Source organism: Pteropus vampyrus, unplaced genomic scaffold (genome assembly GCF_000151845.1).
Source record: "Pteropus vampyrus isolate Shadow unplaced genomic scaffold, Pvam_2.0 Scaffold99, whole genome shotgun sequence".
In the NCBI taxonomy this organism is placed as follows: domain Eukaryota; kingdom Metazoa; phylum Chordata; class Mammalia; order Chiroptera; family Pteropodidae; genus Pteropus; species Pteropus vampyrus.
In genome coordinates, this window is record NW_011888880.1 from 4484776 (window position 1) to 4503750 (window position 18975).

The 18975-nt window shown below is 36.3% G+C and overlaps 1 protein-coding gene across 1 annotated transcript in view; it reads left to right on the forward strand.

Moving 5' to 3' along the window:
* CUNH8orf34 (chromosome unknown C8orf34 homolog) overlaps positions 1-12865 on the forward strand; it is a 291185-nt gene extending 278320 nt beyond the window's left edge. The window contains exon 12 of the mRNA XM_011364628.1: positions 12768-12865. Coding sequence (XP_011362930.1) covers positions 12768-12865 — 98 coding nt within the window. The remainder of the gene's footprint in view (positions 1-12767) is intronic.
* Positions 12866-18975: the final 6110 nt, after the last annotated feature.

An 18975-nucleotide genomic window follows, 5' to 3' on the forward strand; every position in this document is an offset into this window, starting at 1 on the left:
TGACGTCCCTACAGTCCCCTTACTGGGGGGTGTCACAGTCTATGCCGTGACTCTTGAGAGCCAACGTGCTTGGGGTAGTAGTTTGACCACAGGATTTTCCTCTCTCCCCAGGATACGGCCAGGCTTTCTACATTGAGACAAATCTTTGTTCTCTTTAACCTACTGTCAGGGTATTTCTTTCCAGGTAGTCTCCCAGGATTTGTATTTGAGCAATGCTTGCGGCAGTGGTGATATACCATAGCTGATTATCTTGCCGGGTGCAAGATGAGGCCTATCAGATGAAAGGGCAGAAGGGTTACGCTGGGAAGTAGTGGACTGTGAAAAGCATAAACACCAAAATGAATTAATAGCCAGTTAGGTGAGGTAGGAGTCAAGGCTCTATGAGACTTGTAACTCTCAGATTTTAATGCTAACCTTTGCTAGTACTAGGGTTGTGGTCTCAGAACTAGGGACTGCATACCTCAAGAGATGAGTGAGCTGGGACTGAGATATTTTGTTCTTATTTAAAAGTCAACTGTTTTATCCCACACAACACATGTATTTGTAGAGAAGCGATATACACACACTGGAAACAACCAAGAATAAAACAATAATAGTAATACAATAAAAATAGCACAAGGATAACTGGAAAGGCAAGATCTTTATGTAAAAAAGACAAATTTTTTGGCAAACTGTAGTTATTTTTGCAGACCAAAAGAAATCTCGACAGTTTTTAATCTCACTTTTCACATTCAATCCTCTATGGGTGTTCAGAAAATTCTAAAGCTTCTCCTAAGAAGTTCAAGACATCTGAACTCATACCGGGCAATAAATCTTCGAAATTAGGTATATCAGCATTTGCATGTTTGGTATCTGTTATCATCAAAATATTTAAGGATTGATCTTTAACCAATAAATAGAAAGGTAATTCAATAATTACTGTTAATTAGGTGTTAGAAGCAAAACATTCTAATATCAGATTGTAATTTTTCATTATAATACTAATTGTAGAGAATTATTTTGGTTATAAATATCTTTTTTCAGTTTCTAGAAGCCAAATTCCTCAATTATTCATGTGACATTCTTACTTTGAAATGTTTCCCCATGTCCGTGGTAAAAATCTGATATTATGAATGGTTCAATTGATTTCTAAGCTGCTAGAAAAAGTTTAAACGGTAGCATTTAATAACATATAAACATAATCTCACCAAATAAACTGTTATAAACTGTAATGAAAAAATGTGTCAGGATGCTCAGCAATATAAGATCGCATGCCTCAAACTACCTGCTTTATTTATGAAAACTTCCTTGTCACATGCAATAGGAGTCAGAAATTTTATAACATGTATCAGAGAAGGCTATATGTGAGAAACAAGACAGCTGAACTGTTCTTTTGGAATGCAGAATTCTTTGGATCAGAGTATTATATGAAGTCAAATTCTTTAAAATTAAAAATAGGAGATATAAGTTCCAATTTTTTGTGATTGTAAAAAATCAAAGGTATAAACGAGTGGTACATGTTCTAATACCTTTGCTAAACACTTTCTCTTTGTCTTGGAATATTCTTATATTTGCTTTAAGTGTGGCCTAAAACTACAAAATAAAATAACGAATACAAAATGAAGCAAAATCTAGTTAATTCTTAACCTTGATGGATTTAGCATAGAGGGCAGCCTGAATTGGATGAGATACCTTTCACAAATGAGAAGAACGTATTGGCTGGCTGCAAGGGAAGCCTGTTTGTTTGTTCTCTATGAATTGTGTTGTGTTTATTTTCGGTTACCGCAAAAACTCGAACATGTTCACATCAGCCAAATTGTTCCATGATTTCCCTGGGCTTTTTTTTTTGCAGTATTGACCTGCTTTACCTCACCAATTAAATGGATCTGGACATTTGTGTCCAAAAACACAAACTTAGTTAAGATTTTCCAATAACTTCCATATGCTCCCCAGGTCCAATTATCTCCTTAGAACAGTCATATTTATGGATCTAGACAAGTCAACATACTTATAATGAGAAGCTGCCATGTGTTGAGCTCTATGGCATGGGAGATGCAAAAAAAAAAAAAAAAGATATAATCTCTTTTCTCTAGTAAGTTACAGAGAAGTGCATAAGCGTATGTGGCACGAGGCATACTATTTCTCAAGCAGTAAATAGAATGTTAAGGAAACCAAAGGAGAGAAAAATCACATGGATCGGACAGTAAGAACATGGGACTAGAGAGATCTTCATGAAGAAAGTAGTGTCTGAACTGAGAGATGGGTAGAATTTTGAAGGGCAAGGTTGGACAAGAAAGTCTTATAGCAAGAATAACAGCTTGGGCAAGGACACAAAGACAGGAAGAGCATTGGTTTTGTTCAGTGGCCCAAGGAACATAGCAGTTAATACTGTTTGGAGAAGACACTGGTTACTTTCAGGAAATTAGAGAGAAATAAGTCTAGAAAGGTATGTCATGAAAAAAACAGAGGGTCCAAATTTTAAAGATAAGAAATGTGAATTGATAAAGTAGACAGTGGGGAAATCTTTACATAGAGAGGAACTCTGAGAAGAATCTTCATATCCATAGCTTTGGGGAACACTGACTCAAAAGGTAAGGAGGCCCAGGTGTTTGGCCATTTACATATTTCTTAACGTGATGAAAAGAAATCAAGTTTTAAAACTACCTATGTACTAATCATTTCAAACAGATCATCTCCCTATGACAAGTCATATAAAAAAGGCCGATAAAATAAATAGTTTTTATAAAACTATCTTCTTCACTAGGCAAAGAAGATAAACATGGACCAGTAATGCAACCTAACTTATAGGAGGAGAATAACTTACTGTGAAAGCACTTCTTAAAATTTTCTTGTTATTGGGTGTGATTATAAATCTATCAATTAAATAACAGTAAATATACCCAACTCTAGTTTATTTCATTCTATAAAACATAGTCAGTTTTAGAGTAAGCTCTTACCTAAAGAAGTCTCAAAGCACATGATTTATATATATTTGATATTAACCCCTTATCAGAAATATAATTTGCAAATATCTCCCAGTCTATACGTTGCCTCTTCATTGTGTCGATTGATTCCTTTGCTACGCAGAAGCTTTTTAATTTTGATGTACTGTTTATTTTTGCTTCCGTTGCCTGAGCTTTTGATATCATGTCCAAAAAATCATTGCCAAGACCAATGTCAAGGAGCGTTTTTTTATTTTTCCTTTAAGAGATTTATAATTTTAGGTCTTACATTTAAGTCTTTAGAAACATTTTGAGTTGATTTTTGTGTCTGCAGTGAGGTAGGGGTCCAGTTTCATTCATTTGCATGTGGACACTCAGTTTTCCCAGCACCATTTATTGAACAGACTATGTGTTCCCCATTGTGCAGTCTTAGTGCCCTGGTAGAAAATTAGTTGATCATATATGCTTGGGTTTATTTCTGGGCTCTCTATTCTGTTGCACTGGTCCATGTGTCTATTTTTATACCATTACTATACTATTTCGATTACTATAGCTTTGTAATATAATTTTGGAAGTATGATGCTTTTAATCCTGTTCTTAAGATTACTTGGCTCTTTAGAGTCTTTGGTGGTTGCATAAGAATTTTAAAATTGTTTTCTCTTTCTGTGAAAAATACCATTAAAAATTTTGTTAATGGTATTTTTAAGGGACTGTGTTGAATCATATTGCTTTATCTGGATGGACATTTTTGCAATAATAATTATCCTACTATGAATATGGGATTTCTTTCCATTTATTTGTGTCTTCAGTTTCTTTCATCAATGTGTTATAGTTTTCAGTTTACAGATCTTTCACGCTCTTTATTAAATTTATTCCTAAATATGTTTTCTTTTTGATGCGATTGGTAATGGGATCATTTTTTTATTTCTTTTTTTGATAGAGCATTGTTAGTGTAAAGAAATGCAACTAATTTTTGTATGGTACTTTTGTATACTGCAGCTTTACCGAATTTGATTATTCTAACGTGTTTACGTGTGTGTATCTAGATGTTAAGGTTTTCGCGTCATTTGCAGTGATAATTTGACTTCTTCCTTTCTGATTTGGATGACTTTTATTTTTTCTTCTTGTCCGGTAGCTCTTGCCAGTACTTCCAATACTATGTAGTAGTGGGGGAGGGCATCCTTGCTTTGTACTGGATCATAAAGAAAAAGCTTTCAGTTTTTTCCACTGATTACTATGTTACCTGTGGGATTTTTATAAATAGCCCTTATTGTGGTGAGGAAATTTCCTTTCATACCTATTTTATTGAGAGTTTTGATTAAACCATATATCTGATAAATATTAAATATATAAGAAACTGATACAACTCAATAGCAAAAAAAAAAAACAAAACAAAACAACCAAAACAAATAACCTGATTTTAAAACGGGCAAAGACCTTAATAGACATTTTTCAAGGACATTCAGATGGCCAAGAAGTACACGAAAAAGTACCCAGCATCATTAACAGTCAGGGAAAAGCAATCAAAACCATAATGAAATATCATATCAGACCTCTTAGGAGTGAGGTGATTATCAAAAAGATGAAAGATAACCAGTGTTGGCAAGGATGTGGGAGAAAAAAGAACACTTAAATGTTATTGCTGGGAATGTACATTGGTACAGCCATTATGGAAAATATAACGTAGGAATGTTTTTCAAAAAACTAAAAATAAAACTACCACATGATCCAGTAATCCCTCTTCTGGGTATATACCTGAAGGATATGAAATCAGTACCTCAAAGAGATGTCTGTGCTCCCATGTTCATTGGAGCAGTTTTCACAATTGCCAAAATATAGAAGCAACTTAAGTGTCTGTCAGCAGATGAATGGATAAAGAAATTGTGAGATACTTATTATATATATAATGAAACATTAACCAGGTTTAAAAAAGAAGGAGATCTGGCCATTTGCAACAACATGGGTTATTAGAGGACATTATACTAAGTGAAATTAGCCAGATACAGGAAGGAAAAAAGCTGCATGATTTCACTTACATGCGGAATCTAAACAAGTCAAATATATAGCAGCAGAGCAGAACTCTGGTTACTAGGGCAGGAAGGTGGGGGGAATGGTTAGATATTTGTCAAAGGCTGAATAGTTGTGTAGGATGAAAAAGTCTAGACACCAAATGAATAGCATCATGACTATGGTTAATTTTAGCTATTACGTTCTGGAAATTTGCCGAGAGAATAGATTTCAGGTGCTCTCACCACACACGCACGCGCGCGCGCGCACACACACACACACAAGATATTATAAGGAGATATGTTAATTAGCTTGACTGTAGTAGTCATTTCATTATATATGTGTATATCAAATCATCATGTTCTACATTTTAAGTACATGTAATTTATATTTAAAAATAAAGTAAAATATACATGACCATTTTCTATAAAGAGATTGTGAATTTTGTGTGGGTAACTGCCTTCTCACAGTGTGGGCAGGCTCACAGATTTGTAATTTCAGAGAAGGGAAATATCTTGAATGTCATTAATTTTATAAGTATGGAAACTGAAGCCCAAAGGGGTGACAGTGACCTTCACAGCTCTTCAGCTGTTTAGTTGATCAAAGGTGAGGAGCAAAGAAAATTTCTACAGAAGTTAGCACCTTCTGCTTTTCTTCTCTGACTGGCTTCATTTTTGTACAGCGTTCATGTTGTAGACCCAAAAGAAAGAAGTCAGATTGGGCATCTTTGGCCAAAAAATAAATGTCTATCTAGAGAAGGACTATCAGGGCAGTTTACTGGCCATGAGACAGTGTTTGCACTCTTCTCGTTTAGATATTCTTCTTGATTTTAGGTATAACTCTCGAAAAACACTATGCTGTTTTGAAATGGCTTACTGCTTTTGTTAAAAGCCTGTCTTTGCACTCAACTTCATATCTGAGTCTGTGTTTTCAGAGGACACTAAGTGATTGTTTATCCCTATGTAATAATATTTAAAGCCAAGAGACTGAGCTAGTAGCCCATGGGCTGGATCTACCTGTAGACATGCTTTTGTTTGGCTAGGACAATATTTTAACATAAAAAAGAAACTTAAGCTAATGTTTAAAAATTAGAGGATATCTAGTGAAAAAAATGCAGATATTCATCTCTGAAAAACAAAAGCTATGCTCATGCTAGACTTGTTTCCTAGCAACAGCTACCTTAAGGTGAGTAGCGGTCGATGACAAACATCTCCTCCCGTACCATAGTCCTCACTACTTCCTGAGGTGTCCCACCAGCTTGTTTTACTTATTTATGTTCTAGTTCTGCCCTGGTGAGAATGTAAGGTAGCTATCTCTGCTCCCTGGTAGGATCAGGGACTACCTTGTTAGCCAAAATGATCTCCCTTGGCTGCTCAAGGTTTTTCTGTTCACATTGTCATACTGTCTAAAATGTTACCAGCTCCTGAATCCTTTCTGATTTCCAGCCATCTCTTTCACAGACATGTTCTATAGTGTTAATAAGATAAAATCTACCAAATTTTACATTTGGAGCTTAATGTAAATTGGTTTTGTCTAACGACATTTACTTAATACTCAACTCAATCTATCTACTGAAAAAAAAAATAATAAAACAAAAATTATATATATCACTACTTGAAAAAGTTCTTTTATTATTTTGGTGATTTCCACCCCACCCCCCAAATTTTTTTTTTCATGTACATTCTCTCATACAGGCATGCACACACACACATAACACACCTGAACTCATCTGTACAATTATCTACATAATAATATATGATGATATACATCCTATGTACAGTTCTGTAAAATGAGTTTCACATTACATTGAAAATATTTTCCACATTGTCAAATATTTATGATATATAATATTTATAATATGTTTTAAAAGATAAATGCATAGTATTTCATTATCCGAATGTACCAAAATTTATGTAATTATTTTTCCACAGTTGAATATATAATTATCTAAGTTTTAAAATCATTTAAAATAATACTATGAGGAATATCTTTGATTATTAATCTTTACAGATATTCATGATGCATATTTTTAAAGTTTATTAGACAAATTGCCAAATTTCAACCCAGTTTTAAAATTCTATATGGAATTAAAGGATAATTTTAGTTTTAATATAGTGATTGAGGAAAGTAGTAGTATATTTCTTAAAAGATGTTTCTAAAATTCTTGTGTCTGATTTGATTCATAAAAGCATATTATTTAGTGCTTACGTATTAAATCTCTAGTCAAGATACTATGAAAAGTACAGAATAAGTAAGATCTGGTCTCTGTTCTCAAGAACATTTTGATTAAGGGAAAAAGATGAACATGTATGAAATAGCTGCAAAGTTTTGAAGATGGAAAATTTGGTTCTTAATTGCGAAGTTTCAATACATAGAGTTTTAAATGAGAAAATGCTTTAACAAAAGTGAAGGAATTTGGTCAATTTTTAGTGGACTCAAATATGTTTTTTTAGATTACAATTATTTCTGAACTAGATTCAGCATCACTGGAGATACACTGAAGATCTTATTGGTGGTTTTCAAAAAACCATTTGCCGTATGACAGATTAAACCTTTCATGAAGTACCAGAACAAAATTCTCTATAGAAATTTTTTAATACATATTCATAAACATAAAAACCCTATTGTAAACTATTTGAAAATAAGGAACATTTTCAACATTTTAAAATTGTGAAATGAAATATAATACACGTGTAGAAAATTACAAAAAAATATATGTTTAATTAAGTTAAAAAATGGCAAAGTAAAATACCCATTAACCATTATGAAAGTTTAAGAAAAAGCCAGCCCTCAAAACTCCTTTCTTGTGTAATCACTCATCGCCATTGGCAAAAAGATAGGCATTATCTTATAGGTATTTCTTTCCTTGCTTTTCTGTGTACTTAACTATATATTAATGTATTTTAAATACTAAGGTTTAGAATATCTTGGTTATGGTGAGAATTTTGGTCTCCTTCCTGATCTACAAAGGAAAGATTTCAGTAGTGTACCCATTAAGTGTGATATTTGCAGAGCTTTTTTTTTTTTTTTTTTTTATTTAAAGTTTTGTATATACACTAAGAGATGATGAGAGAGGGAGAAAGAGAGGGAGGGAAGACAGGAGGGAGGGAGGGAAAGAAAGAAAAAATATGTTGTACAAGGTGGTTCCCTGCCTCACTGATTTTTAGCTTTTATTCTTTTCTGATAACATGGATTATTGAAGGTTTAAATGTTTTCTCTAAGTCTAGTTTTATTTTCATCTTATATTCATTAGGATCAAAAAACAAGCTCTGTATGGATAGTTAAAATCATTTGAAATATGTTGAGACTTACTTAAATGACCCAGTGTAAAGCCAGTTTTGAACAAATATTTAGAAGTACCCAGTGCTTGAAAAAAATGAGTAATGTATATTTTATGGTGTTGAGTGGTTTTCTTGATGTGTTCATTCAGTAAAGTTGTTTACTTATGTTGTTCAGATCTGCCATGTCCTTCCTAAATTATTATTATTATTATTATTTGGTGTTCATCATCTAATTCTGTGTGTCTGTTTCTATTCTCTGTTGTTTTTCTTGGCTTTTGATCACATGGTCTTGTCACCACATATGTCTGCTTATTTTTGATTAACTGTTGAAAGTGTATATGAAAAATTACAGAGATAATTTGAGGCCTAGGATGATGTTAACTTCTTCCAGAGATTTTACTTTGTTTCTGAAAGAGATATTGGGGTACTAGCAATCCTAGGTTATTTGAAATTCAACAAGATTTTGAAAAGATTTTAAGTTGGTCTTCATTCATTGAGAGGGCTGGCATATTTACATTTTGGGTTAGTCCTCTTATACAGCGTGGCCCTTCAGAATAGCAACCCCAAACCTAGAGACTTAATTTGGGTCACCCTCCCCAATAACAATGGAGCTCCAATTCTTGTCCTGTCAGCCTAGAAGTCTTTTGCAATCCTTCTTCAGATTGTCAGCCTCTGAGGATTTTCTTCTGTAACTGGTAGGTACCTTTAGAGAAAACATGTTCCCAAATTTTATGCTCATTTCTGTTTATTTTCTTATTCTCCTGTATATTGGCCACTTAATATTTTATTGTTTTGAAAGGTGTCTGATGTTTTGACATAGGCTTTTAAAAATATTTTGTCCAACTATTGTACATGCTTTTAGTGAGATGCCTTATCTGAATAATTTACCCAACTATTACTGGATTATAAATCTCTCACTTCAATATATTTCAACAGATTTGGGCAGAATCAGCACACTTTCAGATTATTGCATTTTTTTTTTTTTTTTAGTAGAGTAAGAAAAGATTTACTTTTTCGTCACTTTAATTTGTGCCAAACATAGTGTCAGACACATAGTATGTGCTTGGTAAATATTGGTTAATTCTAAGTCCTTCCTTTTAGGCTTAGCAATACAACATAAAAATGGTTTCTATTGATGCAAAAAAGTTAACAAAAATATTTAGTTTTAATCTATCCCGCGAGGACTTCTGTCTCTCACTTCTTATTAGGCTTGCATTTCCCTTTGCCAGTGTTATTAGTGATGCTGTGTTCTAACTCCCGCGAGGATTTGTTCCCAGACTCGTGTTAGGTTCTCACGCAGGTTACTAATGGACTCACTTTTTCATTGTGGGCATACACGTGTCATTTAATTATGCCAGTGTGAGGCCAGTTGTCTTTTTCTAGAAGCTGTGAAAACCTGAGACTCAAGAGACTCATCTGAGTCCCTGCTTCAGGCTGGTAAATTGCGGAGAAAGGGCTCCCACTCAGGTGCACCCGTGGGTGCTCAGTCTTCAGATTTTAACCCTCGGAGATGCATTCACTATCTGGGAACGAAAAGAATGCCCTGCTCCGAGGTGCTCTGCCAAACGCTGACTGACTTTTCCTTCTGCCTTTTACGTACCAACCGGGAATGATTTATCTTTCCATTTGTGAAGTCATTGTGTTTTAGTTCTTAACTATTCTATGGCTTTTGCATTCAGCTTGCTGCCTCTAATATGCCTTGGCACTTCAGATGAAAAGAGGATTATATAGTCCTTATTTGGCACAAAAAGAGTGGTGTCTCCCTTGGGCAGGCTCGTGGGGGGTTATCGCCATCTTATGAAACGCTCTTATGTGTGTCTACTAACTGGGGAACCTGCAGCCATGCCACATCGATCCCAGCCTGCTGTGTTGTTTCATTCTCCTTTTCCCTCCTCCTTTAGACTTAAGTACTTACTTTTCTCAAACTAGGTGGGGAAAAAAAATCAATGTTTTAAGCACAGAACTTCAAAAATGTGGCATAATAAACCATTCTCATTGAGAGAGTTAGCATATATCCTAATTGATATTAACAATAAATTGGGAAATTTATCCCATAGCCTAATATAAAACAGAGCTACAGAGTCGATTCGGAAGGGGATATATTTAGAATTATAGCATTCCCTTTTTTCCTTAAAGCCTATTATGAGTAATTGACATTTTAAGGTTACGTAGAAACACATGCATGTCTAAAAAGAGGAGGAAATGGAAGATGAATGACATTTATTACATTTTTGTAGTATCTCCTTTTATTGCCATGACAGCTTAATGTGTGGGTGATATTACTCTGATTCTACAGTATCAGATTCATTAAATATCCTTTTCCAAGGATACACGATTAATAAGTGCAGTTTACATTCTCACTTAATCCAAGGTCATATATTCTCTTCTGATATGTCATTCCCTCTCTAGAAGCTAAAAAAGGAGGGAGGAGGAAAGAATGTGTGTGTAGATAGTATCAAGAGAGGAATTATTTCACTGAGCACTGAGTTTGTATCGTAAAGAAAACACTATAAAACATGAAAATAAGGAAAAGTGACAGATAAAGAAACATGCAGTAATATATTTGGGTAGGAAATCTGCTTTTAATATAAACTTCAACTTGATTTAGTTATATTTACACTGTGCTCCAAATTATTATCTACAGGCAAAGTCATCCAGAAAATTAAGGGAGGCATAAATGATAAACATAAAAATTAAAATTTTGACAGAATAAAATAAATAACATTTAGTAATTACATTAAATATGTTTTCAATCTGAGAGTAAACTATTTAAATAGAACAACTGTTCAAAACCTGCTGCCAGATTTCTTCAGAATGACTTGTTTTGAAATGTTGACTAAATACCCCAGAACTCTATATCAGCTTTAGAATAATTAAGCATTCTCTGACCTAAAACAGCTTTACTTGATATTCTTAAACATAAGTGCCATATGACTTTATCCTTCATATTAGGACACAAAGGATTACCCATTAGTTGACATTTAAAATAATTTTCAAGAAGTTTTTACTCATTATAAAGGCTTTTTAATTTATAAATTACTTCCACATATTTGATTCTCAAAATTAACCTATTAGGGAAAATTTAGTCTTAATATTCCTGTTTTACATTGTAAGTGTTCAACACACTTATTTAATAAATATTTATACATTCCCTATTTATTTATTTAATATACACTGAATGAAATGAATGAATGAATGAACTTAATTCAAAAAGGTGAAGTGACTTTTGAAGATCACTTGAGAAATGGCCACACCTCAATCTCCATCTTCTGATTATTCAGGGAGGCTGTTATTAGAAACATGGGAACCATGTGCGATAAATGATTTGTTGATACACGCAACCAAATGTGATATGTTCAGTGATGTTTCTTATGTTAGCTGTGTCGTCCCTCTGCGGTAATGACAGTTCAGTTAGAGTCGCAGTGAACTTGGTTCTCTAATGCAGCATTTACCTCCATCCCTACACATGCACATGATACGTTGCCTCAGTGATTTGTGTCACTGTTTTTCACTGAATCAACCTGTACCTGTAGCATTCGAGAAGAGAGTTCTAATCTACGAATAAATCATCTTTATTTCTAGATTTTATGGCTACTCTCTTGGTTGTTTGTTCTCTCCCCTGCAAAAACTGCTTCATTTTTTACATCCCACAAGTTTGGGAAATAACAGGCTACTCCCGGCCTCCCTGCTTATTTTCCCAGCTCACAGAGGGAAGCCGTGCGTGTAAGGCAGGGTACCTGTCAGCTGCCACACGAGAACAACATGATGCCGAAGTTCAGTCGAGAAACTTGAGATCACTTTATCCTGTCTTTTATCCCTGTTATCCTTGGCCACTCCACCTTGCCCTGCTGCCCCTATCAAAATAAAATCTTCTCGTGTATTTGTCTTCTTAGCCACTGTTGATGTATTTTCCAGATCTTTCCTCTGTGCCCTGTGGAACTGGAATTTGTTTTGCAAACTGGTTGTCTTCCACTGCTATTGAAAGAACACTCTCCATGCCTTTTTTTTTTTTTTTTTGCCTTATTTGAAATGGATTATTCTAGAGGACACTGTTTCCCTATTAGCCTTTACCAGGGGAAGTTGCTCCTTCTTGTAAATCTCATAATAACTATGCGATGATGACATTAGATTGCAAATATTATAGTATCGCAATACAGTGACATGTATATAACCAATCCTGAAAAGGCTGTGTTGGAGTAACAGTCTGTAGGCCATTACTTTCCTGCCTAACCCATGCCGAACATGAGAATTATGGCTGTGATTTAGACGGGATCTTCCTGCAGCCCACATATGTATTCATAACATTCTCTAGAGGGGCATTTTGCCTTAGGTTTTATTTAAAAGTCAACAAAAGATTAAAGTGAAAATGACTGAATTTTGAAATGAGAGTGTACTCACTATTAAATAACTAACATAAGCAACTGAAGCTCACTATATATTGTTAATGGAGTTTTGGCATTAATTTCGATTAACCTTCACTAGCAGTTGGCTAAGTCACTAGGGAATCGTGTTTAACAGTTTCCTTCCTGGTCCAGCATATTATCTCTTTTTCTTTCAGGTTCTGCTCATCTTCTTCTTTGTGTTCCGTGCTCTTCTTGTCCTACTCTGGTCTACTCTGGTATGTTCGCTCAGGCACTTAATCTCTGTGTCAGGTGACAAATAGACAATCATATCTTTACATCTGCAGAATACTGTCTGGTTGGTTAAAAACTAAAATGTCTCAAAAAGCCTATGCACCCCCATGTTTATCGCAGCATTATTTACAGTAGCCAAGATATGGAAATTACCTAAGTGTCCATCGGTGGATGAATGGATAAAGAAATGAGATACGTACATACACACGCACACGCACACACACAATGATATATTATTCAGCCATAAAGAAAGAAAGAAAGAAATCCTGCCATATGCAACAACATGGATGAACCTCGAGAGCATTATGCTAAATCAAGTAAGTCAGACAAAGACAAATGCCACGTGATCTCACTTATATGTGGAATCTGAAAAGAGAAGAGAGCAGAGAACAGACTAGTGGATGCCAGAGGCAGGAGCAGGCGAAATGAGGGACGGGGGTGAAAAGGTACAAACAAACACAACAAAAAACAAACAAACAAAAGTTACAAACAAAAAAAATGTCAAAAAATACAAACAAAAAAACAAAAAACATATATTGCCCAAATGGTAAGAAATGTTTAAAACCTACTTTTTAAAAATTACTCTTATTTTACTCCAAAATCTGAATCCTTGTAGCTGCCTGCTTTCCGGTTCTGTCCTTCTGTATCACAGACAAGAATTGTATCTCTCTTCCACATAATAACTGTAGGAACACAAAGATCATGGGGTTCTCTTCCGTCCTTCCAAGGTTCTTTGTATGACATACAGGCATACCGCCCTTTGATCCAAGAGACCAAAATGAGTAAATCATTCATTTGACTCACGTTTAATAAAGGCCTACAGCAAATCAGGAACTACACCACACAATGGCACATGCCACAATCATAGGTGACAGGAGCTTAATAAATTATGAAGTCACACATTATGAAGTCACACATTAAGCAATTCTTGACATAAAGATAATTGACGATTATTGGTAGATAAGCATTAGGGTGTATTAGTGCATGGGGCAAGAGAATTCTCCCTGGACCAGTAGGCAAAGGGCCCTCAGAAAGTATTGTGTAAGATGGGATGTAGTTGGTATAATCGTTAGTTGGATAAAGGAATGGGGTGGGGGTTGGCTGGGACAAGATTTTGAAAAACAGCTGTGCTCTCTCCTCTCTTTCCCTTCCTCCCTTCCTCCTCTCCTTCTCTTCCATGAAACAAATACTTATTAAGCAAATATCATATACAAAGTATTTTTTAAAGTCCAGTGAGTAATTTGGAGATTGATAGTGTTCTTTCAAAGTGTTTATGGTCCAGTAGGTGAATCAGCAATATTAAATATAACTAAGGTAAAAAGCAGAAAAAAACACATTTTTTTTTTCTTAGACAAATACGATTAGGATGGCATTGGGAAATATGCCATCCTAATCGTATTTGTCTAAGAAAAAAATAAATTTTTCCCAATAAGCAATACGGACAAATAGTTTCAGTGCTGAAGTAGGACTCACGCACCTTGTGATCCACCTTGTGGATCCACCGTGTGCCACCTTGGTTTTCTAAATTCGATTTTCATAATTCCTTCCAGAAAAGTAGTTGTGTACATACCGTGCAAAATTGTTTCTCATTGGCTGTATTTGGAGAGAAGCTAATCTATTTTAAACAGTCTGAGATATTTTTAAAATATCTACTTCTAATTTTATATTACAGAAACATTTTATACGGACATCAGAAATTGGCCTACTGGCAGCAAAATATGGTTACTAGAAGTAGTACTGTAAGGTCAATGCCATTATAAAAGTTCATGCATCTTTTTTTTTTTTTTTTAAATGCTACACTATAGACATGTCATTAAGCGCATCTTTGTTTTGTTCTGTTCCGTTTCTCTCCTACAGGTCTGTGAAACAGGCAGAGGTTGCAAGTGGGCCTTAAAGGAATTGCAATTGCTCAAATCCTTATGCATAATTCTAATTTTGTTTACTATGTGTAATCATTTAAAGAATGGTTATTTTTATAATATCAATAATAAACAAGTACTCTTGTAACCAGGGGGTGCCTAAGTGTGTAATCAGAGAACACTAACCCTGGCAAGGACTCTGGGGTGGTCAGGATGCCTGCCGCCTTTTGACATGGTTAGTGTCCCGGGTATAGATTGCTTTATATCTAGCTACTCGGATTACTATTTGATACATCAAATATTGCCTGATTCAGATAACTTTGCTTAAAATTTTTCTGTATTTTAACTTGTCTAGGGTTTTCTATTTCTTCTATTTTTCTAATATTTTCTCATTTTTTAGATTAATAAACATTATACTTACCCACATGTGCCAAGATGTGCCACTTAGGTATCTCTGGGAGTTAGCCGTTTGCCATCATCACCTGCTCTGTGTGTTCTGGGCAGCAGCCAGGCGTATTCTCCACTACTGCTCCTTCTCACGATTATCTTCCCTGTTCCTAACAAAAAGAAAAATAAATAAATTAATAATAATAAGCATCATCATCATCATCATCATCAATATGTTAATTCAATAAAGCAGACCAATAAGGAATGAAATGCATGCCCCAAAGCATATAAAATGAAAATTGTCTGACCATTTATTCAATCATTAACCCTGATTAAGACTATTTTAAATTTGATATATGCTTGCTTTTGGAATGTGTTATGCATCAATGCTAAGTGAATGGATCTAAGTTAATTTATTGAGTATCTCAACTGTCTGTTCTATTTAATTGTCTTAACCTAAGTTCGCTTTCTGGAGCTTTGAGGCATATGGTTAAATTACAAAACTGCCTGTATAACTGTCAAAGAAACAAATGTTAAAGCCAGGACATGGCTAAAGAATAAACAAAGAATTATGATTATGTGAATAAAGTCATATTCCTAAATCAAATAATATAATACATCTTTTTACCTTAACATTTTCTTGTGTATGGACATTCATGAGACTAATTTTCATGGAAGTTATTGTTTTTTTATAGGTAGGAATAAATTAAAGGCTTAGAATACAGTGTATTTTTGAGCAGAAAAGAGAGAAGGCTGGAGGGTAAGTTTATGGGAACAGAACAGTCCACTATTTAAAAATTCTTACCATGGAAAAAGATTTCTTCACAGATGTTTAACTGAGGACCCAAATGTTTTGATGTATTAGTAACAGTCTTTCTGTAAAACGTGTCACTCTCTGTGTCTTCATCTGAGCCACACTTTTCTCCAATCATCTCTTGGTCAGCTGGTGTCTTCCTCTTGCTCACTGACCTTTTCCTGGAGACAGTCACCCTACTAAGTGCCACAACTACCTCAAGAATCAGACCCATCAGGATATCAAGTATATATATTCCAAAACAAGGCTACCAAAGACAAACAAAGCTGGACACTAATTACAGTGGTAAGGATTCCTTTTCGTCAGTGATAAACTATTGTCATAGGGAAGAGGGTCCAGGATGAACTGAACTGAACTTCAATTTGTGCAAAGGCAACTGGATGTTTTAAAGGGAGAAGGAGGGAGTAAAAATGGGGAAATGCCTGGACTTGAGCAGCGTCGGTGAAATGGAAATTTTTAAAATGTAGGACGGGACGGGGGTGGGGGGAGTGTTGGTTCACAGGAAACTCATCTGTATTTGCCAGCTGGTGTTTATCAAAGTTTGGCTTCTGTCCGTCCATAGAGACTGGGAAGTGGGCTCTATCTTCAGGTGTTGGCTGGAACAAACAGAAAATTCTTTTGGCAGTGTTGAGCTTTCCCAGATAGGGAACTTCAGGGGGCTAGAGTCATCATCCAAGGGATGCTGCCTTAAGCTGTTAAAAACTATGTTAGTGTTTCTTCAAATCTTTTAATGTTAATCACTTGTACTGAGAGCTTGTGGTTTTTATAGGACACGTTTGAGGCCTGGTCAAGAAGAGGGCTCAGAGGAGCCAGGCCAGAGTTTGGTTAAGGAGAGAATCTTCATCAGTGCCAACTAGGCAAGACACACACACACACCTGTGTCTTCTTCGTCAGCTTCTATAACCACTTTCAGAGGCCAAGGACAGAGGTCAAAGCCACTAGTAAACAACTAGAGCCCAAATCAGGAAATTTCTCTAGATTGCTTTGCTGTCTCCTGTTTCAAATGCCGTATGTGAAACGTGAGTCTCTTAACACTCATCTAGGCTCCCATGACCCATTCTCCCTCTTCTGCATTTCTTAACACAGATCCAGAGTTACTACCAAGGCAGGGCTTGAAAACCCCACAGGAAAAGGGCTTCACGAAATATCCCTCTGTTTCCCTGCTCTGACATCACCTCTGTAGGCAGATGGCTTTGGACCCTAAGTCATGCCATGTATGGGTATCCCTGGCTGGTAGCCTTTGACCTTCTGGACATGGAGGCCAGACCCTTATTCTCCAGGGCATCATAGTCTAGCAGAGGGAACATGCTTATGAACAGATAATTTAAATAAAGTGCAGTGATGTGCAATGGTGAGGGCGTTTACAAGCTAGGCTATTATGGGAACACAAAAAAGTAGCCATGAGCCCATGTGGGATCTGGACTTGGAAGAGGATGAGTTGCGGAGTGGGTGGGAAGGGAGAGAATGTCTCACTGCTTCCCTAAAAGCGAGATGGAGTCAACTGAGCAACAAAGGCAAATAAGAGGGTCTTAATGTGAGCGTTGGATTTAACCCAGTATGGAAATCTGAATGGGCAGAGCGTACATGAGGATGAGGACAAAAACACATGGTGTTTCACTAGAGCATTAGAGTATGGTATGAGGTGGCAGTTGATGGGGCAGAGAAATGGACATGGGCTGGGGTAGGAGAAATTACATAGGCCATCCTGTGGCCTTCAGTGCGAGTTACCATCAGCATCGCAAACGCTTGAATCCCGTTCCATGGAATTAAGGTTCAGTTGGTTCAAAGTGGACCCCAGTCATCAGTATTTATTTAAAAACTTTTCACTGGATCCTAATGAATATCCAAGGATTCTAATGAATGCCAACGACAGCCACTAAAATTTTCAGCAGTATGGAGGAGAGTGACAGTGTCAGTTAGGGTAGCTTACTCCAGCCACCGTGAGGAAAATGACAGAAGAAGGAAACGTGGGAAATGGACGAAGCTAGAAATGGAGAAACCAGTTAGGAAGCTGTCGAAGGAGTTATAAAATTAATAAAGGCTTGTTTCGGTTTATTAAGACAAAATATGTTAGGGATCTAACTTGTTGGAATATTCTGGAAGCAGAGAAGCAGGTAGCGTCAAACCCAGTCATGGGCCAGAACTCTCAGCTCTTACAGAATTACTGCATGTGGACGGGAGTGGTAAGGTATCGTCACGCATGCCTCCCAGGTGTAAGGCCTGGGCCTGTGAGTAGCTGTAAGACAACAAGAGGGATAACGGGGTGCTAGACATGATATGCTGAGATGGAGTTGCCTCTGTAGGACAGGACTTTTGATCTGAAATGTCCAGCAGGTCTCAGGGCCAAAGTGCAGGGTCCGAGGTCTAGATTTGTCATTCATTCACGTGTATGGGTTTACGAACACGATAAGAAAGGATGACGTTGCCTGAGGAGAGCCTGTGGAAGCCTCTCTAAGGAACGCCAGAGTTTAGGGGTCAGGCCAAAAAGACAGCAGGAAGGAGACGACAAAGAACTCTTGAGGAGGATGAGACAGGTAAAGCAAAGAAGAGTGTGAGCGATCAGAGGAATGGACAACGATGATCTTCATGCTGTTTTCATGCTAGTTTTCCCACTTGGATTTAAATTTTCATCTGACATTGGATATACTTTTTTAAGCCGTGAGTTCTTCCTTTTACTGGAAGGCCAGGAAAATGTTCACCTTGGGTGGAGCCCCCAGGAAAGAGACAGGCAGGGACTGTGACTACCCTCCTGTGATGTCACTACAGGATACATGAAGAGACAGAGAAGAGAGATGTCACACGAGCTCACTATTGCTTTACCTGCTTTCTTTAGAAAAAGGAATAACTCCATAAGCCTCTGAGAATGTCAGATTCCCCACCATGCTTTATCTGTCATTTATTCAACAAGTATCTGTCAGACGCCTGCTCCGTATCTAATTCCATCTTAAACCGGGGACTCGGAAGTAGTGGGACAGATACGCTCTTTGCATCCTTGGAACTAGGTAGCTGGTGGTGGCAAAACACTGACAAGTAAACAGTCATTTACAATAGAGCTTAGGAGCAAAGTACAGG